The sequence below is a fragment of the Taurulus bubalis genome (genome assembly GCF_910589615.1).
Source record: "Taurulus bubalis genome assembly, chromosome: 4".
NCBI lineage: Eukaryota > Metazoa > Chordata > Actinopteri > Perciformes > Cottidae > Taurulus > Taurulus bubalis.
In genome coordinates, this window is record NC_136592.1 from 28,268,642 (window position 1) to 28,288,889 (window position 20,248).

Sequence of the window (20,248 nt, forward strand, 5' to 3'; positions counted from 1 at the left end):
ACGTCCCTTTTGTACAACGCAAGCAAAACTATTGCGTAAGGAGATGCAGGATGTGAAGCTTTCAGTCTCTTCCTCCAAAAGCCGGTGATTTACCCCGATGAGTCGGTTCAGGTTGAAGGCTCTGTGTTGGCGCCTTGTTTGTACGTGTTGTGAAGCGCGTGTTGACTTATTCATGTGTCACTTCCAGCTGAGTGTTTTCACTCAAGAGCCGCCATTTTTAACACGGCTGTGTGTCACAACTCCAGCTCAGTTTGTCAATCACGAGGTATCTCTTTTCCTCCTCAATCGCTAAAATAACTCTCCTTTATGCCGTGGCGGAGATCTGTGCCTGAAATCAGACAGAACTGTCAACGGCCTCCACTCTAATCCTATTCCATGAGAGGGAGGAAGAGGAGGAGGAGGAGGTTAAATATTTACCAACCAATCACCGGAGACCAACATATCAGCCTGAATCAAACACAGGGCTCTCAAGTTTTTAAGACAGGTAAGAGTGACATACCCCCCCCCCCCCCCCTCCCTGCATGCCCACAGACCAGCCCCCCTCCCCCCATATTATTATTAGGTTTATTTTCATTGGTTGCTGGATTACATTTCACCCAGATACAACAGATACGTTTTTCTGATTGGCTATTCGTGTAGCCCATTTCTTTTTTTTTGATTGGCTGAGTGGCACCTCGCGGCAGATCCAGGGGATTCGGGGGAGACGTGCTTGATTCCTCCATGTTGAGGGCAGCGCGACCAGGTCATGTTTGTGCGCTGCGGCACATTAAATAGCCTAGAGTTTTTTTTCACCGTGAGAAATACGATGTGTGGCGGGAGGGCGTGACTTAAGACCGAAATGCGTGACAGTCACGCTCAATGCGTGACAGTTGAGAGCCCTGCAAACATAATAAAATATTTGTCACTTGCAGTCGTCACTTAAATGTCTTTTAAAAGCTTAGTCTTTGTCCAGCGGTATTAAAATAGAAAAACATTTTACCGTAAAAGTCGGGTTACAAGCCGCTTCTACCTTCGGTCAGTGTCCCCGTTAGCTCTCTGCTGTAGCTAACTAGCGCTCCTGCTAGTGCTCCGCTAGCTCCCCGACAACCACCGAAGGTAGCGGGACCAGCCCCGGCTCGACACCCGACTCGGGCAGAGGGGACGCGGGCAGTAGCAGCTGTAGCAAGCTAGCTGTAGCGAGCTAGCAGCAGCGCTAACTTGCTACAGCGGGGACACCCACCGGAGGTAGGAGCGGCTTGTAGCCCGACTTTTACGGTATGCATAAATATTAAAAGATTTTCCTTCGTAAATGACACTTTATGCTCATCTTTACGAAGAAAAAAAAACTTCCTGTTTTCACAGGGAACTCTGTGAGGTTCGTGACAAATAAATCGACATTGACTTCCCGTTTCACAAGCTCGGCCTCGGACCCGTCCACCTCCTCCAGTGCCCTGCACGTGTGTGTGCTTTTCAGTCTTCGTACTTCCTCGTTCGTGACTACGTGGAAAAACTACGACATTATTTTGTGTGTTACCTACGACTCACGGAATTAAGGTGAGACGATTCACAACGTATCCTAGAGAGACACAAATGAGTCTCAAACCCTCTCGTAGCATCTCAGACAGAGGAGGATAATAAATGTCTGCAGACATCAAAGCGGAGTGATTAAGGGTACTTTTAATCGATTTAGAACATCTGCAGGGTTCTCCGTTGTTGTTCCCGTCACCCCTCGGGTTCCAGCACTGATTGGCTGATCGTTAGTACACCGATATTCCTTTTAGGAAAAGAGCTGTTTCACGTTCTGAGGTCCAGACCCCGCACCGTTTCCATCACCTGACCTTTTCCCACCCATCTGCTTCCTGTTTCCCTAATCGGCCCCTCGCGCCCCGACAGCTTGTCTCGTCTGCATCACTTTGTTTCTGCTTCACTGACCCGTTGCCCCACACCTGGACTGATGGTTTGCCTGTTTTTTGGACGTCAGTGTGGTGGAAGTTCAATTAGAATAAAAGGAGTCTTACAAAGAATAATTTGTCTTTGTGGTTTTTAATATACTTCTGCGCAGAAGGACCGAAGTCGAACAAACAAAGTGTCAAACAAGTGCCGTTTGCCTTCCTCTCCCAGCTCTTCATAGGCCTTTTGCATACGAAGCATCAGAGATTATTTATTGATGCACATGATATCCTGCAATTAGATCATGTACGACTGGACAGGAGTTAAATAGTACACCATAGAATAGTGCTTAGCAAGTCTACACGACATTTTTCCCACAGTCAGTAAATGAGAACTTTCATATTCCTCTGCCAGTCTTTGTGTCGTGCTCTTTGTGTCATGCTCTTTGGGATTCGAGCTTGTTGTGTTTATGAGCCGTTACCCGGGTCTCTTTTGGAACAGCGCACACTTCACTGTTGGAAACATGACACCTGAGGGGAAACTATCATGTGTTTTATTTTTTCCATGACTAAAAATGTCTTGGCACCTACTGGCTGATGTGTGCAATTCATTTGGCTGACTTCAGGGGGATTTGAAACATTTCCAAATATTGAGTTGCTGTGGGACGTTCGGTCTCTCCGGTCCAGATGGTTTGAAGGCAGAAAAAAACGAAGTAAAAAATGTGTAAATGCAAAAATTGTTCCAGCACCTGCAGGACTGGAAAGCATTTTTTCCCATGTGGCAATTTAATCAAAATGTGTCTCCGGTTAATAGTCCGTGTAAACGACCGCCAGCATGGTCCAGTATATTTGTATTGTTTTTTTTTAGGTGGCCATCTTATGGTGGACAGAAGGAGGGGTGCTCGGGTCCAACAAACACACGACCAGTGTTTTGTTGATGTTTCTTCCAAAAACTAACCGAGTGGTTTCGTTGCCCAAACCTAACTTACGTTTTGGACGAAATGTCGTCCCCGAAAGATTTGTTGTTAAGAGCTGACAATTTGTGTCCCCGAACACGAAAACCAACAAATTGCAATTCCTGACTTTTTTAAAGCTGCAAGCGCAACTGTGTTGCTTCTCTTTGGAGCTACTTTATTACAAATAAAGCTGCTAAGAACCATCAATTGGAGAGTTAGACCATCATTCAGTCGGCGACGCTACAGGGCTGGATTACATTTAACGGCTCAAGGTAGGAAACAGGAGGGAGCCGCAGGGGGCTTCACAGCCTGCAGATGAATCTTAGTCATTGGGGCTCTGATTGAGGCTCGGGGGGAAGACGCCACAGGCCAGTCTGGAGGATCCTGCTCCTTGTTCATTTTAAATTCCTCTGACAGACTCTTTTTTTTTTTTATTGTAGATGGTGTAATTCTCATGTCCCATATAAATCCACCCAGTAAAAAAAAAAGCCACATGTTCAAAAGCCATGAAGTCCCAAAGCGGTTAATCTTTATTCGATATATATCTAATTAGTGCCCCGATTACTTCGATGCTACCGAATGTTTTAATGACTCCAGGGAATACATAAACAGTTTCACACGCTGGTTCCTGGTGAATTTCCTCCGCTCCCTCCTGTTTGTCATCAAGCGTTTTTGGGGATAAATACAGCAGGATTACTCATAAAACCCTTCGGCGTTTCCTGTGGAGGAATGACAAGATGACGCCGTTTAGTCGAGCCAAAACATTTAATACACACATCGCAGGAGACATGCACTTGCAGCACTTCACACGGTCCCCGACTGTAGCTCTCATTTTGAAAACACACACGAACCATAAAATAATTTAGAACAAATTACATATTAAAAAAGGTGTTACATTTCTTTTTTCCACTTCTTCTTATACATGTTCATAATACTGCTTCATAAAATGTATCACAAAAAAATTAGCTTTTTTTTTTTGACACGGAGCAAACCATAAGGAACCAACTCAGGTATTACACTGACACTGTGCTTGTTGATAGTTAGCAGAAAAAACGGTGAAGTGATGACATCCGAGAGGGAATGTCACAGAGAGGACAAGGAAAGAATAGTCTGTCAGAGGAGGAGGAGGAGGAGGAGGAAGGTGGGTCTATATCTGTTCTAGAAATAATCCAAGTGTGCTGAAGGCCAGAGAGGACGATCGCTATGCGTAGAAGGTCTCTACTTTCACCGCCTGGCAGAACATCGTCATGGAGAAGACCAGGCCCAGGATCTGCATCAGCAAGAGAAACAAAAGCAGCCATTAAAACCAACAACATCTTTCCCGTCGGTTTGGCTCAATCTCTTTGTGTCATGATGTAAAGACAAGCCCAAAAGATTTTTTATCAGACTCACCAAATATCATTAAGTTTATTTCTTGGATAATGAAAAGAACACTATAGACTGTATAAGAAGTGGACGTAGTCGCCATTACGTCATCCGTGTTTTTGCAAGCTAACAGAAGTGACCATATTTGGAACGCAGAGGAGTGACGTAGAGACAACGTATACGTCTCTGGTAAGAGACCTGTCAATCACAGTAAGCCCCGCCCTAAAGCATCCCCTGCTTTATGGTCTGTTTCACTCTAAATGGACCATAATTTACTAAATAAACATCATGCTGTATGGAAGAAGACTTGAAACTAGAGATTGAGACCATAACGGTAATCTATACACTATTCAGAGCATTAATAAAACAGCATACAACTATCTGCTATGTAAAGACAGTCAGTGTGTGTTGTTGTAATCTGAGTTTCTCTGCACTTTAGTTCAGGTAAACACTGTTAACTCTATCAGCACTGTTGGCTCTGTTTGCACCGTTAGCGCTGTTTGCATGCTGTTTGCATGCTGTTTGCATCGTTAGCGCTGTTTGCACCGTTAGCAGTGTTTGCACGCTGTTTGCACCTTTAGCGCTGTTTGCACCTTTAGCGCTGTTTGCACGGTGTTTGCACCGTTAGTGCTGTTTGCACCGTTAGCTGCGAGCCGCCGGCTCGGCTGTCATGTTGAGTTGAGGATAGGCAATCGTCCAGAAAACGCCTTTAGTTACGATAAGGCAACGATTAATGCTGAAGTGAAATGTAGCAGAGATGTCAAAACAGACATGTTAGGTTTGCCATCATAATCATAATAAGCGGCGGGTCCCACCAGACCGAGTAAGGCTGCAGCAGCTAAACCCTTTAATGTGTTGAGCTAAATAATCATTACACCTTTCATTTGTAAAAGTAAGAGTTTCTTCTTCTATAATTCTCAGTCTGTAGACATTTGAGATAAATCTGGCAGCTGCACGTACAGTCGCATTTTCAAAAGAAGTGGGCCCCGACTGAAACGAGCCCGCAGCATCACAGAAGCCTTGCGTGAAAGAGGTTTTTAAACAGCGCCGTATATTCCCCCCCCCCCCCCCCCCAACACAACTTGTATAATCGCGTCACGTCCCCGCTCGCCTGGAACAGAGATAAAGCACTTTCTATGGAGAAGCCGAGCCCTCCTGTGTGGCGTACAGTGGCAACACAAGAGGCTTATACGGGCTACTGCTGTCCAGAGAAATCCGAAATAGCGTTCAGCGCCTAATGGAAAAGACGCTGGAAGCGTTAGGTTTATTCATCACAAAGCACGGAGCCGTCTGAGGCCGCAGATATCAAACACTGGGAGTTAATGGCTGAGGAAAAAAAAGAAAAAGAAAGAAGTCACACAACTTAGAAGCTGTAATTACCTGAGTAAGTGCTGTGCATAGTGCAAAGATCCAAAGGGCCACCAGGTTCTCATTAAGCCAGTCCTTCACGCGCTCGTAGCACGGCTGTGGAGACAGAATGAGCAAACATTAGCCTACAAATGTAAACTCACCCTTTTAGATGTCGAGTAATATTTGCAGGATTTTACAGCAACTTCTCCTCTGCCGTCGCGGTGAAAGAAAAATGCTCCGCGGCATTAAAAAGATCCCCCCTTGTGACAACATCCTCGTCTCCCCGTCTCCTCCTCTGACCTATTATTCTATGGGAAAACTTTCCAAGAAGGCAAGCCGGTTCCCCCGCTGCACTTCTATCCCCGCAGCTGTACAAACAGGAGTAATGTGAATACGGGAGCAGCGCATACCCCGCAGGTATCATTTAGACATGAGAACGGGCTGAATTTTTCATGTCTGGCGTTGCTTGAATGCATTTTGAAGGCGACATGACGAAAAACCCTTCTCGCTGCGTCCCACTTTTCTTGTCTAAGAGGACATTTCAAAATCCTGTCTCGAACAATGTCCTCGAGCCATGTAGGGCCACCGAAAAGGCCGAAAGAAAAGGAGAATGTAATAATGATTGCAATCTGCCCTTCTGTGCTAACAATGTGCACAAGTCAGGAAAAAGGGGACGAATCCTCAAAGCAAAGAAAGAGGCTTTCTAGGAACGGGTGACGGGTGACAATACAAGTGATGGCAGCGGCATTTTCCAGGTGGCTAAAGGATATTTCTTTAATAACAGTGTGCCAAACTGTGAGTTTGATGATGTCACATTGTAAAGGTAAAGTGAAACAGTTCATTAGTAATATCTGCAGACATGGTCTGCTCTGTGTACGAGGCTCGACTTAGAGCTCAGAAAACCTCAGTAGGTGTTTTTAATTGGGCTTAAATAATTTCGTGACACCGGCTGTTACAAAAGGTCAAGAGTGAGCTCCCGTGCTGAAAAACAAGGCTCTTAACATCCCTAATGGGTGTTTTATAATAGTGAGCTTTGCTTGAGTTCAGAAAACCTCTTGGTACGAGTCAGATGGAGATCAAGGTTCACATTTTCCACACAAATCATGTGGCTATCTTTTCACGTTTCAACCCTGTTGGTCTTAAATCCCCTCTTTATGTTTACCTAGATCATGTTTCCATGTTGAGTTATCTGAACATGAAAAGGGGAATTTTTGTACGTTTGTTCAGAGGAAACGTATTTCGTTGTGGATCACAGCTGTGAGACTTTCACCCAGGAGACCTATGTATGTGTCCCATGTGAAACCAACAGTCAATGCGTAGCAAACTTATTTTGAAGACTCGTTTTACTCAACCTAACCAAGTTCTTTTTCCTATTTGTTTTCATTTAAAATGTTGTTCAGAACGGCGACTCCAGGATTATTACCTTCACCAGGAGTAAAATGCAATAAATGAGTCTGTGAGTCCATGGCTCTCATTCAGCTGCAGCAAACCGCACAACATCATGTTGACTCACACGTTCTCTAAACCATTGACTGCCGGCTGACTCCTCTCTCACTACTCTTAATTTCCACTCTGTTTTTCGACAAGATTGTATGAAACGTCTTTTCAGTGCCCATTGGTGTCTAGATGGGCGCCAACTGTGTCCCACGAAATACAGCAGTGGTCGTTGCAGACACGCCTCTACTGAGTGCACCTGTCTAGTTGAGAATGTGGTTTAGTTGTATGGGAATGTAATTGTCGTGGGAGACAAGTTTCCAGTCTGCTGAAGCTCCACATTATCTTCAGTTAAAGTGGAGAATGTATTTTTTGCACAGAATGAGGAATGGATTTTGTCCCTCTTGACTTACATTAGAAGTGCATTAGGAAAGTCACACCCTCGGCCTCAGCTGCTTTCCTTCGACATGTTTCCAGCCGCCTCCCTCTTCCTCCAGGCCCGTGCATCTATTTCCCTCCATTCATCATGCAGCCTCCTCACCTGTTCCTCATTCCCCAAATAGTCCGCACACAGCATTTATAAGCCGATCTCTTAACCTGCGCATCCGGAACCTCTACCGCCAGTGAATCCTTAAACGTTTCCTGTGTACAGTCACTGTATTACTAAATCAATTGATCTTGATCCCAGTGTTAAGTGTGTATGGATTTGAATGCATTTTTTTTTAAACATATATATATATATTTAAAGGGGTCGTGTTCAAGATTCAAACAGGGTGTTAAGTTGCTCTTTAAAAGGATCCAACTTTGACTTTTGGCTGGAAACAAGCAGCAGTCTTTTCTGGTAAAAGTCAATACATGTTATTTGAAATGGCATTTTATTGAATTCCACTCTCGATGTTACGTATGCGGAGGAAACCTTGACATGTTTGCATGCTTTTAAAGTGTGAATGTGTGCTTGTGGTTTGTTCTCAGTGTGTCCTTGTGTGTGTCGGCGCTATCAATGAGAGCGTGAGGAGAAAATATCTTTTACACAGCTCTTGAGTTCACCATCACTCGGCTGCCGATGACAAGAACTTCAAGGCATATAAAGCCGACACCGAGGATCAGCCTCTATTCAAACTCTCTGAAAAAGTTATATAAGGTCTTCATGAGGTTTTTTTTAATCTGTTAAAAGAAACACTCTTATATTTGCCTTGAGACATTTCAACAATACAGAAATGTGCATATCCTTCATATCTTTGAATGGCCTCCCTGAGCGCAATAAAGAAAATCTTTGTCGTATGATATGATTTCAAACTGAGAAGAAAGGATTAAAGCTTCTGTTCCTAATCTACTATATACACCACAGAAATATGAATACCATTGCAATATACAATATACCTTTTAAAAAGAGAGGTCAGTAGATAGTATTGTCAGTGTGAACTGCACTAATTGAATCCTTCATCTGAACAATCAAAATACAAAAGTACTTGGATTAATATGTCTTTCACACTTAAAGGGATGCTGGAGTGCAGAGATTTACGTGAAGGCCAATAACCTGAAGGATGTGAATATGAATTAGCATTTGAAAGATCTTTCAATGGTTTGTGCAAACCTGGTTTCAAGTAGTAGAAAAATAATGTAAAAGGTTACGTCGTTCATTTCTAAAATTGAAAATGGCTGCGGCTTGGCCTTTCCAATGCTGAGTGGACAAATTGAACTGCACACAATTGGGGTAAAGGGGTTTCATTCAGAGACGTGACAACACCTGTTGCCACGATGGCATAATGTTTCAAATCTGCCCTTTGCAAGTGAAAACTAAGGTTTACTTAATTTACTAAACTGAAGAATTAAATAAATATACAAAGCTCTCCTCCTTCATGTTTTATTCAATAAGTTCAACTGTATGATGAAAAGAAATCTCACCACAAGTTTTGTTTAGTAGCTGCTCTGGAGCTTCAATCAGCAGGGTTTGCCTTGATGTTGGGCCATAGACTGTATATAAAGATGGCCGAAAGGACAACCCCCAAAAAGTTTCCAATCAAACATATCGATGGCCCCATGGTGGCTGTCGGCACTGCAGGTCATAAACCTTGACCCCTCCATATTGGGGGATGGGACATGGGTCAAACCAGGCAGAAACCTCCAGATCTAGAAAGGGAAGGCAATGCTGAAGTGTCTTTTTTTTTGTGATTTTTTTTTAATTGATTTTCTAGATAATGCTAAAGTGTCTTAAAGCTGCATTCTCTCTCCTGACCACCAGGGGGAGACTCCTCTGGTTGTATAGAAGTCTATGCTTCATGTGTTAAAGCTGTATTCTTTCTCCTGACCACCAGGGGGCGACTCCTTTGGTTGTATAGAAGTCTATGCTGCATGTGTTAAAGCTGCATTCTCTCTCCTGACCACCAGGGGGTGACTCCTCTGGTTGTATAGAAGTCTATATAAATGACACTACTTCTCTCTTGATTTATTCCCTCAGTAAACATTGTAAACATGAGTTTATGTCTCAATCTCTAGTTAAATTCCATGACAACTGTACACGTCCGTCTGCTGATGAAGATCATGTGATGTGGTAGAAAGCCCCACAACGCCTAGTACATGGACATGGTCGTGAGACTGCTCAAATTGATGTTGGACAACTTCTATTTGAAATCTGGTTTTGAAGACGGAAATTAAATCATCCCACAAGGTGTGACATTTCTAAAAGAGAAGTGTGACACACTTAATCCAGCGCTTTACAAACTGTGACTGTTTCTGCAGGCGCCAAACCGGCACGCTCGATGGGATTTTTTTTAAATGGGTCCATTTACCATTTTGTTGTATCGACTCAGTGATAACTGAAGCTCTGCTGAAATCCTTGTCTTTACTGTTCATCACCTTCACTCATTATGGTGGACAGAGACTGCTGGAGCACGGCTGGATGAAAGAAGTGGTCTCAGTGTGTTAATGAAGACTTCAAAAATCATTTTAGACTTTAATTTCTCCGTCAAGTCTTTTTTTTTACTACTTTTTTTAAACTCTCATGCTGATCGTCTAAATAATAGTAAAACAGCTTTTGCAGTTGGCAGAGCTGAACAACAGCTGTTGTGTAGGCCTGCTGTTTTTGTGTTTTTCATTTTGGCTTAAATGTGGATTTAGATTTCAACAAATAAGTTTCTTGCTAAAGATTTCCAATTAGTGTTGATGGTAAATTTGGTAAATTTGAAGCGATACATTCCTCAGTGTGTGCTTTGTTGACAGATAGAGTTGAGTTCTCCTGCTCGTGGAGCCGTACATTACCTAGATGTAACAGGATGGATCGTGCGGGAGCTTTGGTCATCCCGAGGATCCCGACCAAGACCCTTTGAAGCAAATATGCTAATTATATATACATTTACAGATAAACCAGCTTCCCAGTATCTAGAGTTATTTTCCTTCCTCCATTCATGTGAATGAGAACCAAACTGAGGCTAGATTTACTCCTTTATATCTTTGAATAGCAGGCAAGTTTTAGATCACATGGCTAAAACGTCAACACACTATGAACTGACTGAAGATCCCAAATATGATAAGCTAATCTGAATTTGCATCTAAGATTTTATGTTTTTAAGACAGGAGGCCTAGTGGGACCTTACACTGCAAATGGGAGAGGACCTACAATCGAACCCTGAGGGATCCCAAAGGGAACAGTGGACTACGGGCCTTAACACACCGGGGACGTGAAGGGTGAATAAAACAAAAATATGAAACAATTGATTGCCAGTATTTGATGTCTAGGGCTTTCATTGCGAAAGGTGAGAACGAAAAGTGTAGGTTTGGTTAGCGCTGCCTCTGACGTGGTTGAAAGGAATACAGAAGTTTGCCATCTTGGTTCGGACCAGAGAGCCTCTGTATCGTTGTTTCATATTTCAAAATGTGCAACTCAACGGGTATTTTCACAGTGTAATATTCGCGTTCTGTGTGAAATTATTCATGATAAAAACAGTTATATAATGTGTGTGCAAGGCTTTGAGGGTGAGAATGAATTTCCAAAAGGGACTGAGAACCTTTGGTTATATCTGATAAAAAAAATGCAAAAAACAGTCAAAGGCTGCGTCAGGACACCGACCACATGTTCCTGCATAAGAATAGTGAGGTCTGCTGTGTCAAAGGATTATATAGAAGCTGGAGAAAGGTCACGATGTGATGCATCATTAGTCAAGATGGCCAATTCTGTCCAATGGAGCAAGGTCTCTGAAACCAGACAAAAAATATTCAAAGATGGTGTCCTGAAGCAGGAAAGACAGCAGCAGTTCAGTAAAAACATGATGTATCTCAGACCTTTGGGAAGAAAGAGCTCCTGAATATCAGTCTGTGGTTGTTCAGGACTGGGAAAAAAGATTTCTAGCTCAAGCTTCATTTAACGACAGAACAACCGCTGGGACTAATTGCGTTAATGACGAGTTTATGGGAAGAGTGTTGAGAGAACAGGTGGTTGGTTTTATGTGAGAGACAGTTTGCTTAAGTTCAGACATTATACTTTAGTATAATCCATGCAGCAGCGTTTGCTAGGTCACAATAGGCGGAGTAATTCACGTTCTGAATGAATGTGTCATTAATACCAGCTGTTCCTAGTACCTCAACGCACTCAATTACCCCCCGTGCAACGTCCAATCTTACTAAATGACGTTGCATACGTGCAGATTAATCTAATAGCCCACTTTCCTACTGTAGTGACACAAGTTGCATATTCGTTATGACAAAAAACAATGTTGCTTGTATTTTTTCCCCCTTTTGACTGATGCAATTCTCTGTACATCCTGTTTTTTCAGCAGCATTTACAGTTTAGCTCATACAAATGTAACCCCATCCGTGGCAGTTTTTCTATTAATGAATTTAAACTCAAGTGCCAACTCCCCCCCCATCCACCCATCCGATCTGGTTTGGATGCAGCAAAGTGAAGTCAATTATCGGTTTAAACCTGGTCAGGATACAAAGTCTGTGAAGAGACTTGAAGAGGTGCAGACCCCTAAACCCACCGTTGTTTGTTTTGTCGTTGTAAATCTTTTTCTGACAGACGACACGTCCGTCATCTTGTGGAGTGGTTGCTTTCTGCAGCTGCAACTTTTTTCACTATCGGGAAAGTAAACAACAACTCTGTGCACGTTGCAGCTGATAATAATTCCAAAACACTGATTATGCATCAGACTAAACATTCGTAGCGCCAGCAGTCGAGTCCGTCTGGACAGAAGCGATTAATTCAATATCTGTCATGGAGAATAGAAATCTCTCACTGCGTCCTGCTGTTTGCTTTCTGCACAGCGAAGGTTGGCTTTCATTAATTGGACAACTTGTTTTCTAACAGATAACTAGTTATTTGAATTTCAAAATTCCTCCCTTGTGCGGAAACATATTAATTATGTTGCCGGAATGATTTGGGATTTAATGAGGAATTAACTTTGACATTATAAATTAGCATTTAAATTAAATGGGACCAACACTGAGACGACCTCAATTACCTGAGATGAATATGGACCAACACTCCCACGTACGGGTCAGGTAGGCCCTCACACGTACAGATAATCAACTTAAATAAAGTACAACATTCAAAATTGGCCTCTTCAATTACAGTGCACGCCCTCCAAGAACCAGATTCACTCTTGTTGGAACAAGCGGAGGCTTGGCGCTTGGCCTCGCTGTAATTGCCTTCTTTTTTGGCGCTGTTTCCTCCATATTTGTAGCTTCCTCTTGAATGCTTACAAACTGGAAACTGGTCGCTATATTTTATATAGAGGCTGACGCCCGGGAGAGGATCTTCCCCCACACACTTCTAGTGGCTCATAAGAGATGATTGATTTGATTTTTGTTTGGTGGGGAAAATCCTACTCAATCGGCCTTTAACGTTATTTTAAATCAAACTGAATAATCGTAATTGTCGCCATCTTGGATTTATAAAACCAGTAAAGGGAAGTGACCATATTTGGTATTCACTTTGTAGCCCCGCCCTAAAGCGTCCCCTGCTTTATGGTCTGTTTGACTCTAAATGACCATAATTTACTAAATGAACATCATGCTGTATTGAAGACGACTTGAAACTAGAGATTGAGACATAAACTCATGTTTACAATGTTTACTGAGGGAATAAATCAAGAGAGAAGTAGAGTCATTTATATAGACTTCTATACAACCAGAGGAGTCGCCCCCTGGTGGTCAGTAGCGAGAATTCAGCTTTAACACATGAAGCATATACTTCTATACAACCAGAGGAGTCGCCCCCTGATGGTCAGTAGCGAGAATGCAGCTTTAACACATGAAGCATATACTTCTATACAACCAGAGGAGTCGCCCCCTGGTGGTCAGTAGCGAGAATGCAGTTTTAAGACACTTCAGCATTGGCTTCACTTTTCAGAAACGGAAGTTGCAGCCTGCGTTAAATGGATGATCAAACTCTTGACAAACTTTAAATATTGACTTTCTCTCTTTCAGCCAGGTGCACACCACTTGTGCCAAGTTACGGGATCACTGGGAGAGAGGCTAAGGCAAACATTGAATATATAATCCTCCAACACTGAAGAGGATTAAACAAGTTCATTACTAGTAGCACCTAGTTTACTAATGCCAGGACTTACCGCCGTCCACCACGTCCCCGGGTTGTCCAGGCCACAGTTGTCGCTGTACTCCAGGCAGCAGGAGTCCGGCACACGGGAGGTGTTGTAAACCTCAAACCAGTCTGTGTGGTTGGTGACGCCACAGCATCGAAACTGCATCGAGAGATAAGAGAATAAGTTAAGAGATTCTGGCCTTTTTATTGTCGCGGCAATAAAAATTCTAATGCGCGATATCAAATAAACATCCTCTAAAATTATTAACCTGCCAAGAACAAGATTTACTGGGCAAAATGATTCACATTCACATAGAAAACCCTTGATCTGCCTGATATTGAGCCCCTTTATTGTACAATCCACATCTCATTTGTCTCAAAGCCCCGCAATCATTTTCCAGCTCGCCGGCTCCTTTTTATCTACATCTCCACCCACCCCCTTTGTGATTGGTATGGATTTTTGATAAGGGATCATGGCTTCCACCACAATTCAATTCATCAGTGTAGTTCGTGAAAAAGATAAAGCGCCCCTGATGTTTTGTTCATTCGGTGGACTTTATTTCCACACGGGAATAATGCCGCTCCGTGCACAGAATCGGGGATTGTGTGTTAATTTGGAACTCGCTAAACAATGGATCAAGTTTTGCAATTCATCATGAAGCACGGCGGAATTCGAAAAAGCATCTGAAGCATAAAGTTTGAGAACAAATCAAAAGGCTGAAAACTGCACAGTTAGTCGGAATATTCTAACATTTTCACCTTGAAAAAGTTTACACCCGCCCTTTTCTGATTTACCACTTCTGTTCTTGTATGTAGATTATCTTCTATTCCAAGAGCAGATGTTAATAATATTCAGGGTGAACTTTGCTCCGGGGACATCTGCTGTATTATCTATTCAGTGACTCAGCATGTATGAGGGAGGCTCGGGAGGTTCGGGAGGAGGACCAGTGACAGAATGAGAGCGGCTTTTTAATGGACTTCATCTCAGCCAGGCTTTATGGAACCGCACACACAGTACAGGCCCTGATTTGACAAGGCAAAAGTGCACAATCACGCTTTTGCACACATGCATTCTCCAAAACGATGGCTCATTCGGGCAGCTTCTCCTCATGCTTTCATCCAGGAGAAGGAAAAAAACTGAACAAAACCTCTGCACATTACCACCCACACATTGCATACATTTGCATATGTTATTTGCATAGTGCTACATTTCTCTGTCATCAATTATGCCTTTTGCACGAGGGCACACCCTTGCACAGTTTGCCTCAGCAGACAGCAGACACACATGCACACATGCACACATGCACCGGAGCCAAGCACTCAAAGCGTTTACTGCGCTAATGAAACAGAACTGCGAGCCACAACACTGGATCTGTGATGTGGAAACGGTCCAGAGCGCCCTGAAGTCTCACATCTATCATGTGACGTCTCCCCGGAGGCGCTCACCCGCAGCAGCATCCGTCCTCTGCAATCCTAAATTCCATATCTCTGTTTCTCGCGTTATACGTTGTGAATTCTTTGCAGGGGAATTTAATAAGATATAAATAAATAATACAAAGAAAAAAGAAAAAGGCCACATCAAAGGGGGAGCTGGAAACAAAGATTATACCTCGCAGAGTCTGTGATGTTTTCATTATTCTATCTGACAGCGTTTTACCACTGCGTTTAAACTGTAAAGCTTCAAGCGTTTGTCGCACTCGGTTGAGACATTTTCACAAAAATTATGCTTTTTTTTAGATCGCTAGTATTTTTATTACCTTTTTTTTTCATTCCCAGCCGGCTTGTAAATGTCCAGATCCCAATAACGTCAGGAAGGATCGCACAGTTTTATTCAAATTTTACACAAAATGAAGAAATATAAAATCCAATGGGCCTTCAACAGTCGACTACTCCCTTTTAGTAGAATGCGACCGCAGTGGTACTAATGGTGAAACATTGCCAGTCGCAAAAGTAAGCAGTGCCACAATGAATAATGCAGTCACAACGGCGTGTACCATAGCGTGTTACAAGGTATATTTGCCGTGACTTGACTTGCTACATGGCATTGAAGTTAAAGCCAAAATAAAAATCTCCAGCGCTCACACATCTTACATCAGTTTGTACGATCATCCAGGCGTTAGTCAGGCCCACGTTGCCCTCTGTGCCGAAGAGCTGGAGGCCTTTCTTCAGATCCCTCTGGGCGTAGTGGTCGATCTGAGGAGACGGGAAAGAAACAGTGTCCATCAAGAGCAAATCTCATTTCTATGTGTTCTCATGTGAGTGAAAAGTGATCAAATCAACATCAAACGTCTGAAGCGGCTTATTTGAACAATCTGCGGGGAGTGAACCAACAAATTATGGTTTTTAGTATCGGTTTTATCGTTATGTGACAGCAGACACGTTTACATGGTGGACCACCATTTGTTAGACCTCTGGTCCACACGGTAAATATGTCTGGAATTGAATACAAATAAATAAAATAGATCTTTTTTTCCCCATCAGGGCAGGAAATGTGTCTTTGTACCGCCAATAAAGAGCGTAAAAACAGAAAAAAACAACTCAATAAAAAACCCACATTGCAAATACAGCGCGGCGCTATGTGTGCAAAGGTTAACAATTTATTGAAATCTCCCTGCATGGGAAATATTTTAGCACTGTTTCTTCTTGATATTGATTTCACAAGGTACAAAGGATCCTTTATGTATCTTTCTGTTTGTGTGCTGTATTGTCCGAGAGGCATTGTATCAAATTCAGACTGGAGGGACGTTAACTGTCATTAAAGAAAATGTTGGACGTGAGACTGTTTCTGCAGAATTGTTTTAGATTGTAACGTTTTTATATTTTGTTGTTGTCCTTTAGCCCCTCGTTTACTTAAAATTTTTCTCTCTTCAGTTTTTGATTCTCCATTCACTGCCGAGGCATGACAGAAAAACACAGCTTTCCGTACATAATTCAGGGTGACCCCGAGGTGATAACAAATGTTTTAAATTTTTGCGTAAAAAGCATTCCTGTAAACGGACTTCGGCTTCGACTGAACCAGCGTCGCTGCAGGACGGCGGGTAACTGAGCCGCTGGTTAATAAACAAGCTACATGCAGGAGGATTAAAACTGCAGCTTTGGTTCGGCAGTGTGGACCTAAACAAACAAGATAAAACATTTAACAAAGAGCTGCTTTTTTCCCCCCATCATAGAAAACAAGCCGTAGGTGTAAACACAGTCACGGAGATAAACATGCTTCAATGCACCGGAGCTTTTTGCAGTTAACCGAATCTAAAACACATACGTTCATTTGTAATCAACAATCTGAAAGTGTGGGCGGTTCATACGAAGAGCAAACACAAACTCCAGACACACAGAAGCTGCTTAGCCTCGTTTAAACATTTAGACGGTCAATCCCATCAGACATCCATTGATCTCCGCTGACCTTGCTCTCTCCTACACAGCAGCCTTTTACCCTGCGAGGGGTTGCAAACACCAAAACACCTCATCGAGAATCTGCCGTCAAACACTTAGAACAGCAGACATGGCCTTCATTCTGCCAAACAACAAGTAAAATGTTGAACATTTACAGGAAACCCTGATGGCATATTAAGGGATGAACAGAGGGAGTTGAAAAATGTGTCAAAGCCTACCAACAAAATATTGCTCTATGTGATCTGTAAAACACTCATTGTATGTAGACGCTGCAGTGACCACGTTAGCATGAAAGCTAATATTCCACTATTATTTTTTCGGCACACGACCTCTTTCCTGTTTACGACCAGCTCTGTGCGTTGTAAACAAACCAACTAGGCAACCGTTTGAAAAGCTGAAGAAGAGATGAGAAAAGCCCCCATGTCGGATCAAAAGGAGAAACACGGCTACTTTGTAAATACTTTTATTTAAACATTATGAAGGACGTGGATTATCAACAGGTTTTTTGAGATGAACGACGACCTTTTAGTGGAGGTGGTAGAAGGAATGAAAGATGGAGGCTGTGTTCACGCGGTCCAACACACTCACCACTGTAGGAAAACATATTTTGACGCAAAGAAGCAAAATGGAACAAGTGGCTGCTGCCGGTCCACTTTTCCATAGTTTACTTGATAAACGACGCATTGACTCGTCAAACAAACCGAGGCGGCAACTTCCGGTTCTGCTTAATGTGAAGCCAATGCGGAAGCTTGCATTCTCTCTACTGACCACCAGGGAGCGACTCCTCTGGTTGTACAGAAGTCTATGCTTTATGTGTTAAAGCTGCATTCTCTCTACTGACCACCAGGGAGCGACTTCTCTGGTTGTATAGAAGTCTATGCTTTATGTTGTAAAGCTGCATTCTCTCTACTGACCACCAGGGGGCGACTCCTCTGGTTGTATATAAGTCTATTTAAAAGACTCTACTTGATTTATTCTCTCAGTTAAAATTGTAAACATGAGTTTGTCTCAATCTCTAGTTTCAAGTCTTCTTCAATACAGCATGATGTTCATTTAGTAAATTATGGTAATTTAGAGTCAAACAGACCATAAAGCAGGGGACGCTTTAGGGCGGGGCTACAAGGTGATTGACAGCATCAGGTCGTTTTACGTTAATCAAAATATATGCACGCTTCAATAAAAATAGGTGAAGAGATAAATATTTGAAAGCAATATGACTTGAGAGCCCCACTGCATTATATTTCCTTTTTTCCTTAACATCCATAAATTGGAGCATTAAAATGCTGTGATGGAGGAGATTACACGGAAGATAACGGAATCAGAGCAACGTCGAGAAATGTGATATCTGACAGGTGATTTCTCCAAGTTAAACAGTTCAGTCTGGGTAGATTTAATCATCTAGTTCTGTATTATATATTAAAGGTGAGTACGATGCCTGCAGGTGCGTGTCGTCGTGTGAAGCCGTTTTATTAAACTAGTGGCTGTGGGGTAAAGTGTGCCAAATGCCCGAGGGAAAGATAAATTCAGCTTACATCCCATTCATTTTCACTTTAATAATACGGAGATATCAGAACGCTCAACGTAAAACCAGTGGTACTGCACAGAAGTAAACTTTTTGAATGACTTTTCTTGCGTATTTGTGCCACTTTCACAACATTTCAAGGGAAATCTTGTGCTTTTTACTCCACTATACCTTTATTTGACGGCTTCAGTTACTTCGCAGATTCAGATTATTAATACAGATATAGAATTAATTAATAAATGGTGTATTATTATATGTCAAGCTACCAGTAGTAGTGGCCTATATGAAGTAAGTCAAATGAGCTCCACTTTTACCATCTGTGAGATCAAAGTGATAAAATAATGAATTGCATAAATAATTTATAATCTAATGATATAATATGTATATATAATATATATAATGCAAACGATATGAGTACTTATGCCATGACTGTGTAAAACAGAACGCTCATAACAAACTGAAACAGACGTTGTTGAGAAAAGACGTTTTGAGGACAATGAGACGAAGATGTGAAGATGTGATAGCAATCTGTCCGTTTCCCTTTGAGTTGTTTGTCTTCCCGAGTTTTAACAGCCGAACATGTTTAATGCAACAAACCTCGTTGACAGTTTTTATATTTTCACAACAAACAACAAACGCTGTGAGATTTTTATTTGCTCAATAAAACTGCCAGGCACACTTCTGTGTGGGTGTGGTGACTGTATCTCAATTCCCTGAATGACATCATGAGATCCTTGCAGGGATTTGTCTTTACAAAACAAAAAACAACCCCAAAAGAAAAAGAATCTTCTCTGTGAAAGTGAGCAAAGAACAGAGAAGCAGTCTGACAGCTTGAGATGGACACTGAAAAACAAAAGTTCCCTGCTGTGTCAGCCTACTTTTCAATTTGACACAATACCATTTGGAAAACAAAAAGACATTGTGAACTTTCGAACACTTGTTATTTCCTTGGTCTGTAGCTGTCGCCATGGGAAACCACACATCAAAGATGTGAAGAAAGTACTTTCGTCACATCTTTTATTTTGGTTGGTCAATGTCCCTTTAAGCTGCTGTTTCAAGGGGATTGGATGCTTTCTGCATTTATTCTCATGGGTTAAGCAAACGGAAAAGAAACCTATCGAGCAAAAGTCAAACTTTTTAAATGATTTATTATTTGACCCCAACAGACTGTAATTTACCCTGTCCTGAAACAGAAGTATAGATACCTCAAATATAAAGTACACCTATCCTACGGGCTCATTGGTCCGTTAACGGTGCTTAGACCGTGTCAGACAAACAGCTAATCGTTTTGATACTAAGGTCGACTAGATGAGACACTGTCTTGGCACAAAATAGGTAATTTTTCAATTTTTGAACCAAAAAACACGTTTTCTTTGACTGAATATGCTTCCTAGCAATTAACCAACAACAATAACACTTAGGTTTAGGAAAAACATCACGGTTGGGCTTTAAAAAAGTGCAAAAATTCAAAATAAAATGTCACAAAAGTAACAATAACTCAAAACCACTTTGGGACAGGAACACTGGTCTCCTGGTTGAAAGTCCTGTGTTTGTTTTACCCATTCATATGCTTTCCTGGATTGTGTTTATTGTTGCAGACTTCGATGCGTTAGGTCTTAATCTTTCTAAAAAAAGTGCACTATTAGTCTGTGGGTTGTTGTTAAGGCACTGATCAACAGAGGTGTCAAAAGTATTCACATTCATTACTCAAGTAGAAGCATTGTCACGGTTCAGCGCCACACTTTTCTCTATTACTTATTTTCATCCTGTCTGCCTGTCTGTTTACTAACTGTCCTGTCATTTCAGATCCTGCTTCACGCCC

The 20,248-nt window shown here is 42.2% G+C and overlaps 1 protein-coding gene across 1 annotated transcript in view; it reads right to left on the minus strand.

Moving 5' to 3' along the window:
- Positions 1–3,999: 3,999 nt before the first annotated feature.
- tspan4a (tetraspanin 4a) overlaps positions 4,000–20,248 on the minus strand; it is a gene marked incomplete at its 5' end in the record, with an annotated part of 99,089 nt that continues 82,840 nt past the window's right edge. Inside the window, 4 exons of the mRNA XM_079216427.1 lie at positions 4,000–4,094; positions 5,570–5,653; positions 13,540–13,671; positions 15,603–15,704. Of these exons, the coding sequence (XP_079072553.1) occupies positions 4,026–4,094; positions 5,570–5,653; positions 13,540–13,671; positions 15,603–15,704 (387 nt within the window). The 3' untranslated portion in view covers positions 4,000–4,025. The remainder of the gene's footprint in view (positions 4,095–5,569; positions 5,654–13,539; positions 13,672–15,602; positions 15,705–20,248) is intronic.